At 34.0% G+C, this 20,705-nt stretch overlaps 1 protein-coding gene across 1 annotated transcript; it reads left to right on the forward strand.

Annotated features, from left to right (window-relative positions):
- Positions 1–686: 686 nt before the first annotated feature.
- LOC127255539 (CHD3-type chromatin-remodeling factor PICKLE-like) lies at positions 687–20,566 on the forward strand. Its single transcript, XM_051281110.1, has 31 exons — positions 687–787; positions 943–1,098; positions 1,952–2,092; positions 2,181–2,335; positions 2,599–2,760; positions 3,181–3,428; positions 3,526–3,621; positions 3,736–3,872; positions 3,979–4,191; positions 4,275–4,382; positions 5,176–5,226; positions 5,326–5,425; positions 5,840–5,982; positions 6,092–6,189; positions 6,496–6,634; positions 6,720–6,889; positions 8,050–8,116; positions 8,208–8,330; positions 10,176–10,285; positions 10,365–10,446; positions 12,161–12,358; positions 14,066–14,222; positions 14,311–14,413; positions 14,582–14,656; positions 16,677–16,738; positions 16,829–16,905; positions 17,842–17,966; positions 18,501–18,996; positions 19,200–19,326; positions 19,963–20,036; positions 20,165–20,566. The coding sequence occupies exons 2-31, from the start codon at positions 946–948 to the stop codon at positions 20,327–20,329; spliced, it is 4,155 nt and encodes a 1,384-aa protein (XP_051137067.1). The 5' UTR covers positions 687–787; positions 943–945; the 3' UTR covers positions 20,330–20,566.
- Positions 20,567–20,705: the final 139 nt, after the last annotated feature.

Below are 20,705 nucleotides of genomic sequence, written 5' to 3' on the forward strand. Positions count from 1 at the left end.
TTTTAAATACTTTATTTAAAAACATATACTACATTCGTCCGACTCTAAGAGTTTTTTTTTTTTTTTTCTGTGTTGATATTTAAATATTAATTATTATATCAAAACGTAATACAAATTAAGAAAAAATTATAAAAATACTTCCACTGGCATGTTATAATACAATAGGGACATTTGTACAAAAAAAAATTACAAAAATATAAAAATATTTTTAATATTAAATATAATGACGTAAAAGATAAATGTGATAAATAAAATATTATATATTAGTATTTTATATATTGATTGAAATAAACTATTTGCCTATGTATATATGGTGACCAATCCAAAAATTACTTGAGACGTAAATAATAATAATATTAAACTATATATAATATTTTAATAATTTATTTTTTAATTTATACCGATTTATTATTATCAAATTCAGTTCTAAATCATTGGAGTTTTTTTTTTTTAAATTTTACTATCTGAATTTTTTATTTCTTTTTTAAATATATATATTTTTATAAAATATTATTTTAATATTAAATTTAAATTAATATTGTATTTCAAATTCACCCGAGCCCGCTTAAAAAAAAACATAGAAATCCGGGCCTACTTAGCTTAGCCCAAGCCCGCAGCCTGTTCGGACAGGTAAACGTTAAGCCAATTTACCCTTAAATGGGGCGGCGCGGGGCACTATATAAAGCATTCCATTTTTTACAGCTCTACCACTCCGCCCGATGCATCCATTTACCTTCGCTCCCTGAATCTGCGCGATAGCCATCTCTCTCTCTAGGTCTTTTGCCTGGTAAGCTAGATGCTGTCCACGGTACTATATTTTAATGTAGCATTAGTTCTATCATACAAGATCGTCATTTATAGGAAACCCTTGTTTTTTCCCGCTTGATTTTTAGTTGATTTGTGTATTATTATTATTTTTTCTTGATTTGTTGCTTTGAGTAGGAAATGGCAAGTTTAGTGGAGCGATTGCGGGTTAGGTCTGATCGAAGGCCAATTTACAACTTAGATGAATCGGATGATGAGGGCGATATCGTAAAGAAGAAACCCCGGGCGGGTCCTTCTTCGGAGAGCTTTGAGAAAATTGAACGAACCGATGCGGTAAAGCTTCGTTTCGTGTTTACTTCAACTGTTTTCGCTTATTTATTTGTTTATTTGCCTGTCTTTTTGTACTTTCTTCAAGTGGGTATCTGTAGGTGCTTATCCATTTTGTTTCAATGGTTTTTTATGGGAGTGTTGGCAGCTACGTGCAATTCTTTATGCTTTTCTTTGCTGTTTGTGTCTTTTTCTTTCCGTAAATCCATCCATGTTGATACCTATACAGTCATCCTTGCTTTGCCCGACTGTTGATACAAGTTGGTTAGTTATTTTGATGCTATTCCATTTCAGTTTGATTCATACATTCTAAAGGACTAAGCATTTTCTAGAAGGCTGAAAAAGTGGGTCCTTGTAACCTTTTTTTGCTAACAAATATACGTCACATGACTGAGGAACAACCAGAATTTAGCACTGAGAAGGATACCTAGATGTGTGTAATTGTATTGTTGCCTTCAGTGTTCTTGTTGATGCCTTTTGGCGTTGTGTGGATTCGAGTATATAGTGAGAAATTCCAGCGTACATTAGCTAAAACCTATATATTTTCTAACGAACTTTCCTTTTTTTAGCTGATGTAACCCAAAACTAACAGACCAATGAAATCTATATATACTAATCTGACTTGAATTACTATGAAAATCTATTTTGTGCGCTCCATGAAATACAAATTTTTTCTTTGTCAAGAAATATGTAAGCAGTTCAGGTGGAATGCCTAAGGATATATGACACGATGATTGACTTTTATATACATGTATGTTAGAATCTATTGGTACTTGCCTTCTTAGAGGATGAGAAATTTGTAAGTGACTATTTTATTTGTACATGAAAAGTTTCATTCGATGGTAAAATTATCTGACAGAAAGAAGGTTCATGCCAAGCTTGTGGAAATAGTGATGATGATCTTTTGAGCTGTGAGACGTGTAATTATTCTTATCATCCGAAGTGCTTACTACCTGCTATGAGAGGTCCTGTTCCTCGCAACTGGAAATGCCCTGCATGTGTATGTTATTCTACACTCTGTTAATATCTGAATGTTGATGGATGAGATTTGAGTTTTAAGATATTGCTTTGTTGACGTGATTTAACAGGTTGGCTACCTGAACGATATTGAAAAGATACTAGACTCTGAGGTGCGGCCATGTGCTGCAGATGATACTGATGTGTCTAAGCTAGGCTCAACTCAAGCTTTAACAAAACATTATTTGGTAAAATGGAAAGGACTATCCTACCTCCACTGCACATGGTACTTTGATCTTCTCTTCTATGTTTGAAAACAGGTTTTTAACTAATATATTAATCTCCTTTTTGTAGGAGGCCTTTTTCTTTAGCTGACACAGAACTGCATTCTTTGTCTTTCTTAACATTATATAGTATACTAAATGATATCAATTTTAAGTGAGGTCTAGTTTGAATTAATAATGTGCCGATTTATAAAAAATTTTACAGCTACATTGCTGATCCAGATTAATAGTTCAGCATTCATTCTCCTTTTATGTATTGTTTCAGGGTCCCAGAGGCGGAGTTTGTTAAGGCATACAAGTCAAATCCTCGTTTGCGAACGAAAGTAAACAATTTTCACAGACAAGCTTCTTCATTAAATAAACATGATGATGAATATGTTCCTATCAGGCCAGATTGGACTACAGTGGACCGGATCATAGCTTGCAGGTTTAACTATTCTAGTTATGATTATTTTTGGTTTCTACTTTTGTTAGGGTTATTTAGCAAATAAGTCCCTTAATTATTATTTATAGTAGTTGGTCTCTTGGCATCATGGATAACCAAGTATTGGGGTTAGGCTTTATCTTCTGTAAAATAGATTGAGAACTCAAGAGCATTTTTCAGCCAAAGCCTCGTCAGGCTATAGATATATGACGAGAGTTTACTTTACTTTCCTTTGTCCTAATATATGAAATCACACGATCAAATGTTTCATGCATATGTATATTTAATATATTCAATGTTTTACCACCCCGCCTTGACATTTTACATTCACTTTATTATCACATGTCTATCTGTGGTTACAATATTCTAATTGCATTTATATATTTTTCTATTGTCACTTGCTTGCAAATCATTAAATAACAGGGAATTAGAAGAAGGAAAAGAATATCTTGTGAAATGGAAAGAGCTTCCTTATGATGAATGCTATTGGGAGTTGGAATCCGACATTGCATCGTTTCATAAAGAAATTGAGAAGTTCCATAAAATTCAGTCACAGGGGAAGAAGAAATCAGCAAAAACACAAAAGAACCAAACTCCTGTTGACTTGGAGTCCAAGAAGAACCTGAAAGAGTTTCAACGTTACGAAAGTACACCCGATTCTCTTTGTGGAGGTATGTCATATGTGCTACCTTGTTGGACTGGGTATTTCCTATCTCTTTTATAAGATCAGTCTATTTTTAACTCTGGCATTTTCTAATTTATCCCAAGGTTCCCTACATCCGTATCAGCTTGAAGGGTTGAATTTCTTACGTTATTCTTGGGCCAAGCAGACACATGTGATACTTGCAGATGAGATGGGCCTTGGTATGCTCATGTTTGGTCTAAACAGTTTTACTTTCTTTCATCTTCATTCCTTCTCTCTTTTGTTATAACATAAGAAATCTGTATATGTAACTTATTCTTTGCTTATGACTGCAGGTAAAACAATACAAAGTATTGCCTTTTTGGCATCACTTTTTGAGGATAAGCTATATCCTCATCTTGTAGTAGCTCCTCTTTCAACATTGAGGAATTGGGAACGTGAATTTGCCACATGGGCTCCTCACATGAATGTTGTAAGTATTTTATAAATTTCCAGGTTTCTTAAGATTAACTAGTGGGGATGCTGAATGAATCCTGTTTCATCTCATATATGTACCTGATAAAGGCGTACTGCTGCAGGTGATGTATGTTGGTACTGCCCAAGCACGTACTATAATCCGAGAATATGAATTTTACCACCCCAAGAATCAAAAGAAGAAGAAAAAGAAAAAATCCAGTCAATCTGTTAGTGAAGACAAACAGTCTAGAATTAAATTTGATGTCCTCTTGACATCTTATGAAATGATCAACATGGATTCAACATCATTGAAACCCATAAAATGGGAGTGCATGGTAAATTGATATTTCCTCGAGTGCTGATATGTTCAAGTACATGTGATACTTGTGCTCACAATTTGCGTTATATCTTTATTTAGATCGTTGATGAAGGGCATCGTCTGAAAAATAAGGATTCGAAGTTGTTTTCTTCGTTGAAGCAATATTCTAGCAGACATAGAGTTCTTTTGACTGGAACTCCTTTACAGGTATGTTTCTTAATTATGGTCTGATGGGAAGCTTACGTGTTGTTTGATAGCTTACCCTCTTGGTTCAAATTTACGTGTAATAGATTAAAGCAAGATTAGGCTTCTTGATGTTCATGTATATATATATATATATATTTAGTTTTAGTAATTATCATAAGTGTTCACTTCTTCTATACATGTTTACTTGCTGCTAGGAGGCACATCCCATGTCAATTTATCTGCTAATACTTCTCTCCGGGACTATTCTAAGAAATGCATTACTAAGTGTACCAATTTGTACCTGGATGAGCTAATGAAAATTTCATCAATTTTATTACAAAAACCAGAAGCTTGTTTAGATTCTTGAACTTAAATATTCTTGGAATCTGGTTGTTAGTTTGCATCAGAATTTTGTTATATTCTGCCTTTGCTTGTTTCACAAGGTGCACATTATTGTGGAGTGGCAAACAGGATGGGGAATACATGGTCTGCATCTGCTAGTATTTTCATATTCGTCTATATTCTATCGTCATATCTCATTATGATGCTTCATTGTGTGAAGCACTTTGGGTGTGAAGTGTACGAAACTATATTAATTGCTAGCAATAATTCCAGTCTTACTATGTAATAAATCCCTCAATACTCTGACTGCTAGTTATCGCTTAATAATGACTGTCCAATGTTGTTTATTCTTCAGTTCAATGAATACCTCGTCCTACATGCACTCTGTAAAGCATATGCAGTATGCACGAATTATTCAACCAGTTTCCTTTCTCTGATCGTGTTTAATTAACTTTGCTTTGGTGCATTGCAGAACAACTTGGATGAACTTTTCATGCTTATGCATTTCCTTGATGCAGGGAAGGTTAGTTTTTTGCAGCATGGTTACTAATTTTTGTCATGATATGAATAATGCTATGAATATCCATGATGATGCAATCTGTTTCTGATTTCAATATTTCAGTTTGGAAGTTTGGAGGATTTTCAGGAGGAGTTCAAGGATATCAATCAAGAGGAACAAATAGAGAGGCTTCATAAGCTGTTGGCTCCCCATCTGTTGAGAAGTATGTCCCAGAAGCTTAATCTTGTATTTTGAGTCCTTTAATGTTGTGAGTAATAATTTATGCCAAGTTAACACGAGTCCTATTATTGTAACTTTACTATTTGTTAAGACAATGACATCACCACCGCTGCATGGTTTCTGCATCTTCTGTGGGAGTCCCTTTTTGATTGACTGTTTTGCATGCACTTACTGTTATAGTTTTTATTTTTAGGAGAACACTGAACAGTTTCTACTTGTCTTTCTCTTGAGCACCTTTTAAAGCTGGATCCCTTTTGATTTGTTATCTTTGAGTTCACTCTAGTCTCTGCATGGGACTATGATATTGGCAACATGATATATCCTCTTGACATCTCATGTGATGAGTCCGCTTGGTTGAACCATATAGATTATTACATTTATTCACTTTGAATTGCAGGAGTGAAGAAAGATGTCATGAAAGAAATGCCCCCGAAAAAAGAATTGATCCTGCGTGTTGAATTGAGTAGCAAGCAGAAAGAGTATTACAAAGCAATTTTGACTCGTAATTATCAGATACTAACTCGCAAAGGTGGTGCCCAGGTGTGAATATTTGACTTATCTTATTCATTCATTTTTGTTGCTTTTCTTTTACTGTGTTGACTTATAATGAGAATATAATCTTTGTAATCTTTGTTGCAACCTCTTATAGATTTCCCTCATAAATGTGGTGATGGAACTGCGCAAGCTTTGTTGTCATCCCTTCATGTTGGAAGGTGTCGAGCCAGAAGATACTCACGAGTTCAACAAGTAACTTTCGCATTTTAGCCTGATCTTTTTATATCTTCTTGGTTGGGATAGAGATGGAACTAATGCCAACATGAAAATTTTCTCATGAATGTTCTTGAGTGAACAGGCAGACACTGGTTCTTTTGAATTTGTTGCTTTTGTTCCTATGAAAACTTTCATATTGAATACAAACTTTCTTATTGTCTTTGTTTTTTGGAGTTTGATTGTATAGCTTTTGATCTTGAAGTGAAGATGTCTTATTGGTACTATAATAATAATTATTATTATCCTTCTTTTTTTTTCTTTTTTTCTTTTTTTAAATCTCAGGCAACTTTTGGAAACATCAGGAAAATTACAACTTTTGGATAAGATGATGATCAAACTTAAAGAGCAGGGACACAGAGTTCTAATATATTCTCAATTTCAGCATATGCTGGACTTGTTAGAAGATTACTGCAATTATCGGGTGTGAATGAGTGAAACCTATTTACTTAATTTAATCTGTATGTGCTAGATAAATAATTACAATGATGCATCTCTATATTTCACAGAAATGGCATTATGAAAGGATTGATGGAAAAGTTGGTGGGGCGGAAAGACAGGTTCGAATAGATCGGTTCAATGCAAAGAATTCTTCCAGATTTTGTTTTCTGCTATCAACTAGGGCTGGAGGTTTAGGAATAAACCTTGCCACTGCTGACACAGTTATCATATATGATAGGTAATATTTATGTTTATAAAGCACATTTGTTATCCCCCCTCCCCCCGTATTTGATGCATTGTGCTTAATGAAGCTATGAAATACTGACATTAGAATAGCATATTTTATAATATGAAAGTATGTGTTTGGTTTGTTGATCAGGCAATTGTTTTAGCTAGAACAATTTAAACTGGAGAGATAAATTTGCACATTAAAATACACTCATAATTGGTGACTGTTAGTCCTATCATCATTCTCAGTGACTGTTCTTGCTGGGGGCACAAAAATTTCGAAGCTGAATACTTTTCTATGGTCAACATTTTTAATACACCTCCGGATGTAGGAGCCAATTTTTACAAGCTTGTCTATTCATTAAATAAATATTTTTTGGCCATAAGAGATAAAAAAATGTAAAATATTAAATGGAGTGTGGTACTCCACCTTTTCCATCAAAAAATAAGATCCCCGTCATTGGAGTATTATGTGTATATAATGAAAGAATTTTCTTTTTGTATACAATTTATGAAGAAGATAGATGAAGCAGAAGATGAAAAAGAGGAGACTTATATGTACAAGAGTAATAGTGATCTAATTGTTTTTGTTTATATAACTATCTACAAACTACGAGCTAAGATTATATATATTTTTTGACATTTTATTAGTTTGAATGATAATTATAAGATTAGTTTATGTATTTTATTGTAATTTTATATGTATTATAGTTTTTGTAGTTATATTTTTAACTTCTTCAAATAGCGGTGAGCGGTCATCCTGTTATTTACTATCCTGTTATAGCATTTTAGAGGTTGACTGCGATTTTAACCCTCTTTGAAATCGACAACTATGGAATTTTCTGAAATGTTTGTGTCCGGGGGCAAGATCATCCATTGACAGCTGTTTGAGTGATTTATTTTTATTTTTCATTATAAATTGTACATGAAAAATAAAATAATATATAAATTGTGGAAATGCATCCATAATAATGTTGTGAAGAGTTGAAAGCACCACGTGATATGCATATTCCGTATGGATATTGTACATATTTGACATATCAACAATTTTCTCTGGAAATGAGAAGTGGCAAGTATACTATTCAATTAGTTATCTCTTGGGTTTGCACATTTTAATAATTTGTGTTTCTGTATAAATTGACTGCTCAATTTGCTAATTTCATTTTTCAGTGATTGGAATCCGCATGCAGATCTGCAGGCCATGGCAAGAGCACACCGACTTGGTCAAACTAACAAGGTAGCACTTCTCTAGAGCTTTATGTGAATTATTTTCATGTTTGTGGTTGGGTACTGAGTACTGACAGTTTTTCACTTTATTCTATGTACAGGTCATGATCTACAGGCTCATAACACGAGGAACCATTGAAGAAAGGATGATGCAAATGACAAAGAAGAAAATGGTTTTAGAGCATCTAGTTGTTGGAAGGCTCAAAGCACAAAACTTAAATCAGGTCAGTTTTTTAACCAGAAATAATATATATCTGCAAATATAAAGCAAATCATGTTCATAATGTTTTTTTTTTTTTTCCTCAACATGAATTCAAGCATGTTCCTTAAGTTCTTTTGTAATATATGCTATAATTTTCTTGAACAAGTCATAGATTATGGATCATATTATGGATATACGGTTTGATGATTTAATCATGGACGATGCAACCAGTATTCTTTAGTTTTATCCATAACTTGCAGGGTAAATGGAGTTGAAAATTTCTTTGATCTTCTTTTTAGCATATTATGGATATAATAATAGCTCTATGATTAGCTCCAATGGTGTCATGGCATCGCCATGGCCCATGGCATCCTAGCGCCTTTAGGGGGAGCCGCTACTCTTCGCCTTGCCTTATTAAAGAAGGCTGTTTGGAGATGCTTTGGCAATGCCGTGGTGATGCCACAACAACGCCAGGGTGATGCCATGGCACTGGGAAGGCTAGCCCAGAGCCTTGTAAAGCCCAACCCAAACCCCAAAACCGAATTGACATCAACCTTGAAACCAACCCTTAACTTGTCATCCTCTCTCTCCCCTTCTCATTTCTTTCCCCTCTCTTCTGGTCTAGTCGCTAATAACCGCATCATCCCACAGTGGAGTTTTTCTCCACTATTTTTTATGTTTCTGGTAGTGCTATTCTTTATTTATTTATTTATACTATTAGTATTAGTATTTAGTGTATTACATGATTATTTATTTTAAAATTTCAAATTAGTTATTTATTTTTATTTGTTGGTTATTTTGTATTTTCTTGGCATGTTACAGTAAAATTAATAATTATAGGCATTAATTTCTTATAACAGATAATATATATATATAAGTTTTTATACATGTGCGCCGTGTTTGCCATTTTATAGCCATGGCGGACACCATGGCCCATGGCGGTACGGCGCTTCATAGGCGCCGTGACAACCTTGATTAGCTCTTTATTATTCGTCTTCTTACTGTTATTCCCTTCCATAAAATAAGATTCATTATATTAGTTTGATAGTAAATATTTTTTGTAAAAAGGCTTCAAAAAAATAATTTTAACTGTTAAATTTGATGGTTAGCTTATTCAACCCATAATCATCATAATGCACATGGTATTATTTGATTAACTTGGTGTCAACTGCTGAAGCATGATGTTTCTACAGTGATCTATTTCACTACTTATTACTTGTTCTCCTCCCCATATATATATATATATGTATGCAGTTTTTCTATGCACGGTTTTTCATGGTTTCATTGGAGATGTTTACATTATAAACTACTCGGTGGGGGGAATTTTATAAATAAATGTATCTTTGGTGTAATAGTGTTTATAAGGGGTAAAAGAAATATTGCAACCCATTTTATCTCAACCCTGCCAATGATTATTATTATTATTATTATTATTATTATTATTATTGGGACGTAGTGAACATTTGTTTTATTTATTTAGTCACACTTAACACTGATGTATGTGGTTTTGTATGAATTAGAACTTGATCTTTTGTTTATTTGTATTTGTTAGGTGTCGTGATTATGAAATGGATTTATTGGCTGTGCATGTAGAATTTGATCATGAGATGTTTCATTTTGTGCAATTCCATTCTCCTAATCATTGCCTTTGCTTCAAAGGCCTCTGATTCATTAAGGATCGTGAAAATACCATATCCGTGTTGTATAATACCCCCGTAAAATTAGATAGAAAAAATTTCAACATAAAAGTGATTCTTTGGTGTTGCTGCTATCTTCTGATTCGTTTAGTTTTTTAGGATAGATCTTTTATGATCCTTATTACACTTACTCATTTCAATTATTCTGAGATGCTTTTTTCTATATGCAGGAAGAACTAGATGACATCATAAGGTATGGATCCAAGGAGTTATTTGAAGAGGACAATGATGAATCAATAAAATCCCGTCAAATTCGTTATGATGACACTGCAATTGATAGGTAAAAATTATCTTATTCAATCCCTTTTTTGGTTCTTTTTTTTTGATTTGTAAGTGAACCTTGAGTTGCCAATATGTAGATTACTCAATCGCGAGCAAATTGGGGATGAAGCGGCTTCATTGGATGATGAAGAAGAAAATGGGTTTTTGAAAGCCTTTAAGGTTCATGTTTATTTTATTTTACTCCCTCTCTCCCTATATATATCTTATATGTTACTAGTTCCAAATAATCTCTGTAGAGTAGAATGATATCTCATAGGCTTCTATGTTCATTTTGGTATTTAATTATCTTATTTTCTTGATTTAAGTTTATATCTGGGTCTTGTTTTTTGTGCTTTGAGTTCTCTCGTTGTTCAATGAAAGTACCTACCATTGAATATTCAGCCAGGATGACATAGCGGAAGAGTTTCAATAATTATGGAGGATTCTGGTTTCTCATATCTTCATTTAGAAGTTGTTAGTCATTTATTTAAGTTTATTTTTTCTAGGCACTGAAAAGGATTTCTTGTTAGGGTAAGATGGGTTCGAAATAATGAATGCAGCTTTCAGTAGAATTATTCACCAATATAACTTCTAACTATTAATTGTTGATGTTTTGGACATTCTATTGGTTTTCTTGTAATTAATTATGAAATCTGTTTATTTCTTTTCTTTTCTCTATTTGTTACTCCCTCTTATCCATGGTGGATGTCTGGGTCACTGTAGACACGAGAATTTAGGATAAGTATAATTAGTAGATAATTAAGAATGTATTAGTGAAAATAATTATCCTATAATATAAATAATTATAAATTAAGATTAAGATAACTAATTACTTTAATTAAAATTAAAAAAAATTAAATTAAAATGTTTAAAATGAGATTAAAGTGTGTAATTATTCTCCAAAAAAAAGAAAATGACATGGGATGTGGGACGGACAGAAACGACAATGTAAACATGGTATGTGGGACGGAGGGAGGATTATATTATGTTGAAATATTTTAGTTATTAGTTGTTCTAGATTAGGTTGTTATTGTTCAAGTCTATCGGGTCTTTTATGTCATGCCTATTTATATGTCTATATTTTTATTATGCATACAAGGTAATTTTTGAGTTTCCGTAAAATAATTTTACAAGGTATCAGAACTTATTTTTCTCTTGGAGTTGATACAATGTACCAACTCATGTTTCTCCGGGTACATTTAATTGGAATACACCTGGAGTTTTCCCAATTTTGAAATTCTGCCTATTGTTGTTGGTCTTTCTGATTTTGATTCCATTTAGAGTTTTTTGTCTACGTTTGAATTGAAGCTGAGACTCATATGTTCGCATATTTATTTGCATTTGAATTGAATCTGAGAGTCATATCTGCATATTTGTCTGCAACATGACTGCCATATTTCTCCAGAGTTATATTTCTGACTTTGTTAGAGTCTTATCGTTTTCGACTCCATTGAACGTCTCGTTGTTTCCGACTCCGGTGAGAGTCTCATTGATTTTGAATCCATTGAGAGTCATGTTGTTTCCGACTTCCTTGAGAGTCCAGTTCTTTCTGACTCTAATTTAGTTGAGAGCACCACTTTTGTTTTTGACACGGTGGACGTGGCTATGTCATCTTCGATATTTCTATGCAAACTCAAGTTGTTTTGCGACATCACTTCAGTTTGAAGGGATGTTAGAGATATTTTAGTTGTTTAGTTTTAGATTTTGTCTTATCCATTAAGTTAGGTTATTATTTGAGCCTATCGAATCTATATGTCATACCTATTTATAGATTTCTATTTTCCTTATGAATACAAGGTAATTTTTTAGTTTCGTAGACAATTTTACATATTCCAACACAAAATTTCTGTTCCTTTATTTTCCCATAGAAAGCTGAGTTATTTTAATTCATCAGGTAGCAAATTTTGAGTATGTTGAGGAAGCTGAAGTGGCTACAGAAGAGGATCCAATTGATGCAGTGGATGTGGGTAAAGCTTCTGTAAACAATTATGAAAGGGCGAATTATTGGGAAGATCTCTTGAAAGATAAGTATGAAGTTCATAAGGTAGAGGAATTTAATGCTATGGGCAAGGGGAAGAGGAGTCGCAAACAGGTATGATTGTTTTCTATAGAAATGATTTACCCTGAATTCATTGAAGTTTGTAGTTGTAACCAGTTAAAAAAATCTATTAGTATGAGCTAAGCAGGCATGATAGCTAATCGATATAGAGATTTGCATGCAATTTCATTAAATAAAGTTTGCACCCTGGTTGAAGTGACAAATAGATGTCATTCCAACCTTGGTGTTTTGATTATACCTCCATTCATCGTGGTATTTAAGTGATAAAAAGACCTAGTTAAGTATCAATAATGTAATGAATTTCGTTAAGGATAAGAACAAAGATCTCATTTGTAATCAATTAGTCATCTTCCACTCTGCATGTTTTACGATAAAACGTGTACAGAAAAGAGAACAAAAATGGGGAAAAAATCTTACCACTTGTGAGGATAGTCAAAATTAGAAATTTGTTACAAGGCTTATATTGTGTGGTGTGGTGTGGTGATGAACTCTACTGAGTGAGATGTTCAATTATAGAGCTAAATATACTTTCAGTCTAATGTGTTCCAGTGTGCATACTGAGTTGTAAAGGTAGCACTTCGTTCACCCATATGACAAGCCATAATATTTTCTTGTATCATCTCTTCTTTTTAGAAAATCAAAGATCGACATGTCTTTAATATGTCTAGGGTGATTGATATGTATGCTCTATCTTGAGGAGAACTTAGATATTTTAAGGGTGTGTTTGTTTGAAGGATTTGGAAAGATTTACACTATTCACACAAATTTTTTCCCCCAAAACCATCAAATCAAATACTTATTTTTCATTTTTTATATTATACTAAAAATTACTTTTACATTCAAAACATCACATCATACTACTATTCCAATTCAAATTTTTTACTATTCAAATCCCAACTCAAAATCCTAACTCCCAAACAAACACACCCTAAAAAAATTTCCTTCATATTTCGTTCATTTGTTTTTGTTGGCAAGTATATCGATATGAAAGTATGCTGACATTAATCTTACTTTGTGTTGATCTAGATTCCTGAATTAACAAATTGCTTTTTCCCTTTTCTTGAAAGTGGTGCTGTAGCTCCATTTGCCAAAATTTTCATGGATCTCTCCCAAACAAGAGTTCCCCTGAACTAAAATTGTGGAAGCTTATGTTGTCATATGAATAGTATATGCTTATGAACATGTCTTCTTTACAGTGATCAAATAATATATATAGTCAAGATTTTAATACTATATGCGTATATTTTTTTCATGGATCATTTCCTTATTCTACAAAGTGGTGCTATAATTATATTTGCTGAAAATTTCTTGAACCTCGTACATCCAATTCTTTTACGGCTAAGTTGAAAAATTATTTGAGTCCATTGCAGTTATTAGCCACAACTTATTTGTTGTATGTCTTAAGTATGGTTCTTAATTGACATTATTCTGAGGTGTCTTCTATACTTCCCTTATTGCCTTCTCACATGAGAACTTTCTGCCGTGTCTGGAATGAGGCTTCATTTTTTAGTAGTTGTGCCTTGTGGAAGTTGTGCTGTTACTACTATGCATGTGCAATTCATGATTTCATTCCACATAGTTATATCCTATCTTCAGGCCTCTTCTTCCTCTCATCTGGATTCCTGTAATTTCGAATGTAAATGCCCCAATTTCCTGGATGTTGTATATGGAAGAAGAGATAAACAATTGTCATATCATATATTTCCTTATGTGATTATCTTCTATATGTTTTATATGCAGATGGTGGCTGTTGAAGAAGATGACCTTGCTGGTTTGGAAGATGTAAGTTCTGGTCGGGAAGATGAGGATGATGATGATGAAGCTTACGTAACTGACAATGAAACGGCTTCAGTTGAAGCTGTAGTTGGCCGAAGACCTTACAGAAAAAGAGCTCGTGGTATGGTGTAAACGCTTATGATGCTTACGATCCATGATGTTAGAGGAATTACTTTTAACCCTGGTCTCTTCAATCTTTTATTCCCCAGTGGATTCAGAGAAACATCCTCTAATGGAGGGTGAAGGAAGACACTTTCGTGTTTTGGGGTTTAATCAAAGCCAAAGGGCTTTGTTTGTACAAATTTTGATGAGGTAACATTTCTTTAGTACTTATTTTCACACTGACAACACCCTTTGCTTTACCTTCCCCCCCCCCCCTCCCCACCCCCCACCCCCCTTCCTTCCTATTATCTTTGGATTAAAGAGCAGGTCATATTGTTACCTAGTACACTGATGCAAGTAATTGTTCTGTTCCCTCAGGTTTGGCACCGGGAATTATGACTGGTCAGAGTTTTTGCCACGTTTAAAGCAAAAAACTCATGAGGAAATTCGAAAGTATGTGATTGGTCTTGGTCTTATTTCTCCCTCCCATCTATTTTTGAATTGTTGGTTGAATAAATGTGCTAAAGTATGCTCACTTAACTGGCACCTTTAACTTTTTCTTCATTGGTAAACAGCAATTTCCTGTTAGAGAAAATAGGTAAATGAGAAAACAACCATTCTTTATATATATATATCTTTGTCTATGTACCCCAATCAGATAATAAAATATAAAATACGAACTTGACCTGATGACCACAAACTTTTCCTTGGAGGAGCTTTATTGAGAATGTGTGTGGTTCGTAACATTGTTGACTTGGTTTGTGACTCTATAGTGACTTTGAACTTGGTAACTTTGAATTTCCTAGCAACTATCTTTACTGTGGCTAGTTTTGTATCTATGCTAGCTCTGAGAAGGCCCTACTTTATTTTTAATTGGAGTGATGCTATACCCAGTGGTGACTAACTTCTGGATTGTTGCCTTGCTTAATCTACTATATATGAGTTTTCCCTGTATCAGAATGGGTTTTGCTAATTGCATACCAAACATTTTTAGCCAATGAAAGTTACATTTAAGCTTTTTCTTAATAAGAGGGCACTGTAGATTTTATGTGGCGTGCAATCACCCTGGAGTTTTCTGACTTCCATTTGTGAAAGGCTGAAACTGGCTGAGGCAGGTTTCTTTATGTTTTCTGTGAGATGATTTTTCCTTCAATTAGTGATATGTTTTTCGGAATTTGGCTGCCTCGAGTAAGATAACTTTGTTACTCTGTGGATGGTGGAATACCAAATTTATTTTCTTTCCATCTAAAAAAGTGAAAACAGCTTAACTTGTGCTTCAAATTTCATCTTGAACATGGACATTATGAACTTGTTTCCAACACAATAATCTTTCTGTACAAGTAGCTTGCTCTATGTTAAAGTACTATTACAATTATAAGCACTGCCATGGCATCCTGGCGTCTTTTGGGGTGCCTCACAACTCTTCGCTTTGCCTTATTAAAGAAGGCGGTTTGGCGATGCTTTTGTGACGCCACGGCGATGCCATGGCACTGGGCAGGCTAGCCCAAAGCCTTGTAAGTCTTCAGCCCAGCCCAAGCCCCAAAACCGAATAAATATCAACTTCAAAACCTTGAATCCAATTTAACCTAACTTGTCATCCTCTCCCTCCCCTTCTCACCCCTGTTCTCTCCTTGTCTAGACACTATTGTCCTCCGCTTTGTACAGCAGCTTCATCCCACCATGGTGTTGTTATCCATGGATTAAGAATCAGTATTTTTTAATTTTTTATCTACTTCAGTGCTCCAATAGTGCTATTTTATTTATTTATACTATTTGTATTAGTATTTAATGTATTATATTATTATTTATTGTATATTTATTTATTTTAAAATTTTAAATCAACCTTTTATTTTGTTAGTTATTTTGTATTTTCTTAACATGTTACTATAAAATTAATTATAGGCATTAATTTCTTATAATATAACATATTAGATTTTCTATACATGTGTCGTGTCTGTCATTTTATCGTCATGGCGGTATAGCCGTGTTCGCCATTTTATTGCCATGGTGGTTTGGCTGTGTTCGCCAATTTAATCGCCATGGTGGAATGGGCGTGTTCGCCATTTAATTGCCATGGCAGTATGGCCGTGTTCGCTATTTTATCGCCATGGCAGTATATTGGTCAACAGGCGCTGTGAAAACCTTGATTATAAGAAAACACAACTATAATCTATTGTAGGAAAACTTCCCGGTTCTGATTTGATATGGACATAATAGATTCAGTATTAATTTTCTGCATAGTTAGAGAGATTCTATTTTTTACACAGGAAAATTTATATAAGATTAGGATAACAGACGGATTCTAGTTTTGTCAATTCTGATTATCAGCATGCTTTCTTGGATTTCATTCATTAGTAATAGTTGGTCAAACTTTCTTCCAGAATAATAGTTGGTCACTGTTCATTCTTTGAAGAGAACTTTAGGATTATGTAAACGTGCATATGCTGATTAGTGTTGTTCTGTCATTGTGTAGGTATGGGGAACTTTTCTTCAAGCACATATCTGAAGATATGAATGACTCATCCACTTTTGCAGGCATTGCAAGAAAAGACTCTTTAATATCTGGTACTTTTGATTTCTCCATTTAAAACATATCAAGTTTGATATAATCTGTGCTGGTTGCAGATGGGGTACCCAAAGAAGGACTAAGAATCGATGATGTACTAGTCAGAATAGCTACACTCTCTCTTTTTAGAGACAAAGTAAGTGTTTTATCTCAACAAAAGTTATCATGCATTGAGTTTTCTTCCTTATATTTTAAGTGAATGGTTGAAGTTTTGATGTTCTCTTAAATTTAATATATACATTTTTCTCCCATAAACCAGAATCCTTGCTGTCTTTACTCAACTGAGAATGTTAGCATATCATGCTTAACTGATTGAGTATGTTGAATTCCCTCACTCAATATCCAAAAACGTTGGTGTCTTCACTTGGTTGATCACAAGGAACGAATTGTGATTAACAGATGCATTTGCTACTGGTGTCTAATATTGAGTCTGTTTTTTGAACATTTCTGTGAGTGCATGCAACATAACTAGGCATACCCAAAATCTGGAGTCCAAAAGTATTTATCAATGTTGCAAAAACTGACCTCTGTTCTCTTTGAGATTTTTTATTTATTTATTTTTTTTGTAGTTTCTTTTCTGTGGAATCCCTCAATTTCCTATGAAGACACACTATTGCCTCACAAAATATCACTTCCAACCACTATTTAACTACAAAACGCAAATACAAACCAATCTGACTTATACCTTAATGAATCAGGTTAATTGTCAGTCAAGAGGTATGGTATCTTATGTATGAAGCATAAAATTTAATGAAATAACCTGCTATAAAGGATTGAAAGACCTCCTGACTGCACTTTTAGAATTTTATGCTAATGTGTTCCATGACCATATATAACACTCGTTTCCTTGTGTAAATATATACAGATTAAAGTTCATGCAATCTTTCTTGGACTAGTTTTGTACTTGACATATCCTTTAGTTACAAGTGTATTCTTCGTAGATTGCTTTTGTAGGTCTTAAAACATGAAGATGCACTTTTGTTCACATAATGTTGTTGTGAAGATCTTACAATTCAATTACTGGTTGATTGTAATGTTCGAAGTCTATTGATCATTCATACTCTATTGACAGGTGAAAGCTTTATCAGAGAACTCTGCCCTGTTCAAAGATGACATCTTATTCCGTTTCCCCGCACTAAAAGGAGGGAGAGTTTGGAAGGAACACCATGACCGATTGCTGCTGAAAGCCGTGATGAAGTATACATCTTTTTCCTCTTCCTCCAATCAGTTGTTGATCATAAGTTTTTCATCCAAGGAAAATCAAATATAATAATATTACCTTTAAAGGGGATGATAAAAAAAAAGAGGGTATTTTGTGGAATTAGATGATGGAGCTATAAGTTACAATAATATGATAGAATTATGAAACTGCCGTTTTAGCTTTAAGTTCTAAGTTGCTAACAGCAGCTGTCTGGAAATGGTAGATCACTCCTAGGTAATCTGGGGTGTATTTCGTTGAAGTTCGAAGATTTGGGCTTTTGATTTAGATAATGTTTGGTTTGATTCTAAGAATAAAAAGTGTATTTTTTCTGAGAACAAGTCCAAATGGTAAAAAAACTAAAAAGAAACCTAAAGAACCTGTTAACTAAAAGTCTGATTTTGGTACTATTTTAGATAGTATGATAAGAGTGGGTGACAAGAGTATGTTACTTCACTGATAAGTCATATTTTTATTCTTTCACATAAATTTATAAGTTATAAACTAATTAACTTTTCCTTCTATACACCAAGACATGGCTATGGACGATGGCAACAGATTGTTGACGACAGAGACTTGAGACTCCAAGGAGTCCTCTGTCAAGAGCTGAACCTTCCTCTTGCCAATACACCTGTTTTAGAACCTTCTGAAGTGTATACCAATCCTCCTGGAACTTATCAAGCGCGACAACACACCACTGGAGTTTCTCAACTGCAGTCGCATCCTCCTGGAACATCTGTAGCACAAGGTTCAGGTTCTGAAGCTTCTCAAAACTGTGGTCCTACCGGAGTTACTCAGTCACAAAATGGGGTGGGTTCTGAACATTCTGAAAATCCTGGAAATCAAACAAAGAGGGCAGCAGGTGATGTTGCACATGGAGCTACTGATACAGGAGCTCGGACGCTACTTTCTCCAGATCTATCCACATATCATTTTAGGGAGATTCAGCGAAGACAGGTAGAGTTTATCAAGAGAAGAGTGCTGCTTTTGGAGAGAGGGCTGCATCTGGAACTGCAGAAAGAATACTTTGTAAGTTATTATAAAGACAAAATATTATTCTGGTGAATTTTAATGTGTTATGTGTTGCAGAAGCGGCTGAAAATTGTTTAGTTTTTGTATTGGGTGCAGGTCTTTCTTGAGTTGGTTTAATTTTGTTGACATTGTATTTACTTCATTGAAAGTAATTCTCTCAGATCATGCATAGTCCTCTCCTAACTATATTATTGTTTCAGGCTGATAAACAGACTTCCAATGCTGCACGTGATGAGGGAGGACACAATGCTACAGAGCTGAAATATCCAACCTCTGAGGCATCCTATACCCAAAAGATTGATCAATTGCCTCAAGTTGAACCAATTAGTAAGTGTATTCACTTTTTTTTGGAAAGTTTTGGTGGGGACTAATTGGCACACTTATTGCATTTTGAGGGTAGTGAAATTGATTGATGAGTTACTTTATAATTTTTAAATCTCAAGTAAATCGACAAAGTACAGTGCTTATGAATCAAGATTGAGACGAAAGAGCTTTGGGAGAAAGTACTCATTTTGGTCTTTTGAATGGACCTTATTTGAAAATAATCTCGTATCTTGTTCGCCATCAGTCAAACTGCTTAATTTTGTGCATGACTTTCACTTAAGCTTATTCAAAGTAAAGCTAGATGGTCTATAATGCATGCATAAGTATTATACTCATAATTGCGATCATTAGAGCATGTGGAAGGTCTACAATGCATGCTTAAATGCCACATTGCATCATTAGGATCATTAAATTTTCTAAAAATGGGATGCAAGATCATTTTCAGACAAAATCTACTTTTAAACAATCAAAATAATGAGTGTAATTTATGGAATTAAAATTGTATCTTCCCAAGCCAATCAGATCAGACGATCAATCTGCCTCTCTTCTGATCCCATGCCAACTCCTAAAATGGGTTTATTTGTTTGAGTTATTACGATTTTGTTAATATTATACATAATTGTTATTTTCCCGATGCAGCTACTGAAGAAGGTTTGAAGATTGCTTCCGATCAAAACTCAGATCGCTTAAATGTAGGCGAACTTTACAATGAGGTAAGTTTAAATGCTCATAAATTTGATATGTTGCAAGGTTGGCTCTTTCCATTCGAATGTGCTCGTTCCAAGTAACGTTCGTGTACAATTGTACAGAGGAGATTGTAATATGTTTTCCATATCTGCAGATACACAAAATCATTGTGGACGACAGTGAATATTCAGCTGAAAATGCAGTTTCAATATTGAGTAAAAATCTTGGCGGACTCGAAGCAATAAATCAAAAGATAAACCAAATTCTTTCTCTAGGCGAATCTGTGGACCGTAAAAATGGAGGTAACAGTATGGGGTGAAAATTGTGTGATATATAGTAAGGTGTTTTGAGTTGCTGTAAGACAAAGAAGATAGAGAAAAGATCGAAACGAACATGCTTCTTAGTTAACTGTGGTAGTGTATTTGTCTGTTTGTTTTGTTGTGCGAATGTTGTCGATGATTATGCTAACTTACTATGAAACCTGCAAGAAATATTTAGGGCAGCCAATCTGCTTTGAACTTACATATGTTATAATACTATAGTCTGCTTCTTATTAGGCTTGGCCTTTCTTTGCTAGTCAAGATTCAGTGATAGATTCTTTTGTTTATATATTTTTCACTTTATTTCCTCTGTTCTTGCTACCACGGTGAGAATTTTCATTTCCTTATTCATGCACACTTTTGGAAGTTACACAT

Source organism: Andrographis paniculata, unplaced genomic scaffold (assembly GCF_009805555.1).
Source record: "Andrographis paniculata isolate CXL003 unplaced genomic scaffold, ASM980555v1 Contig54END, whole genome shotgun sequence".
NCBI lineage: Eukaryota > Viridiplantae > Streptophyta > Magnoliopsida > Lamiales > Acanthaceae > Andrographis > Andrographis paniculata.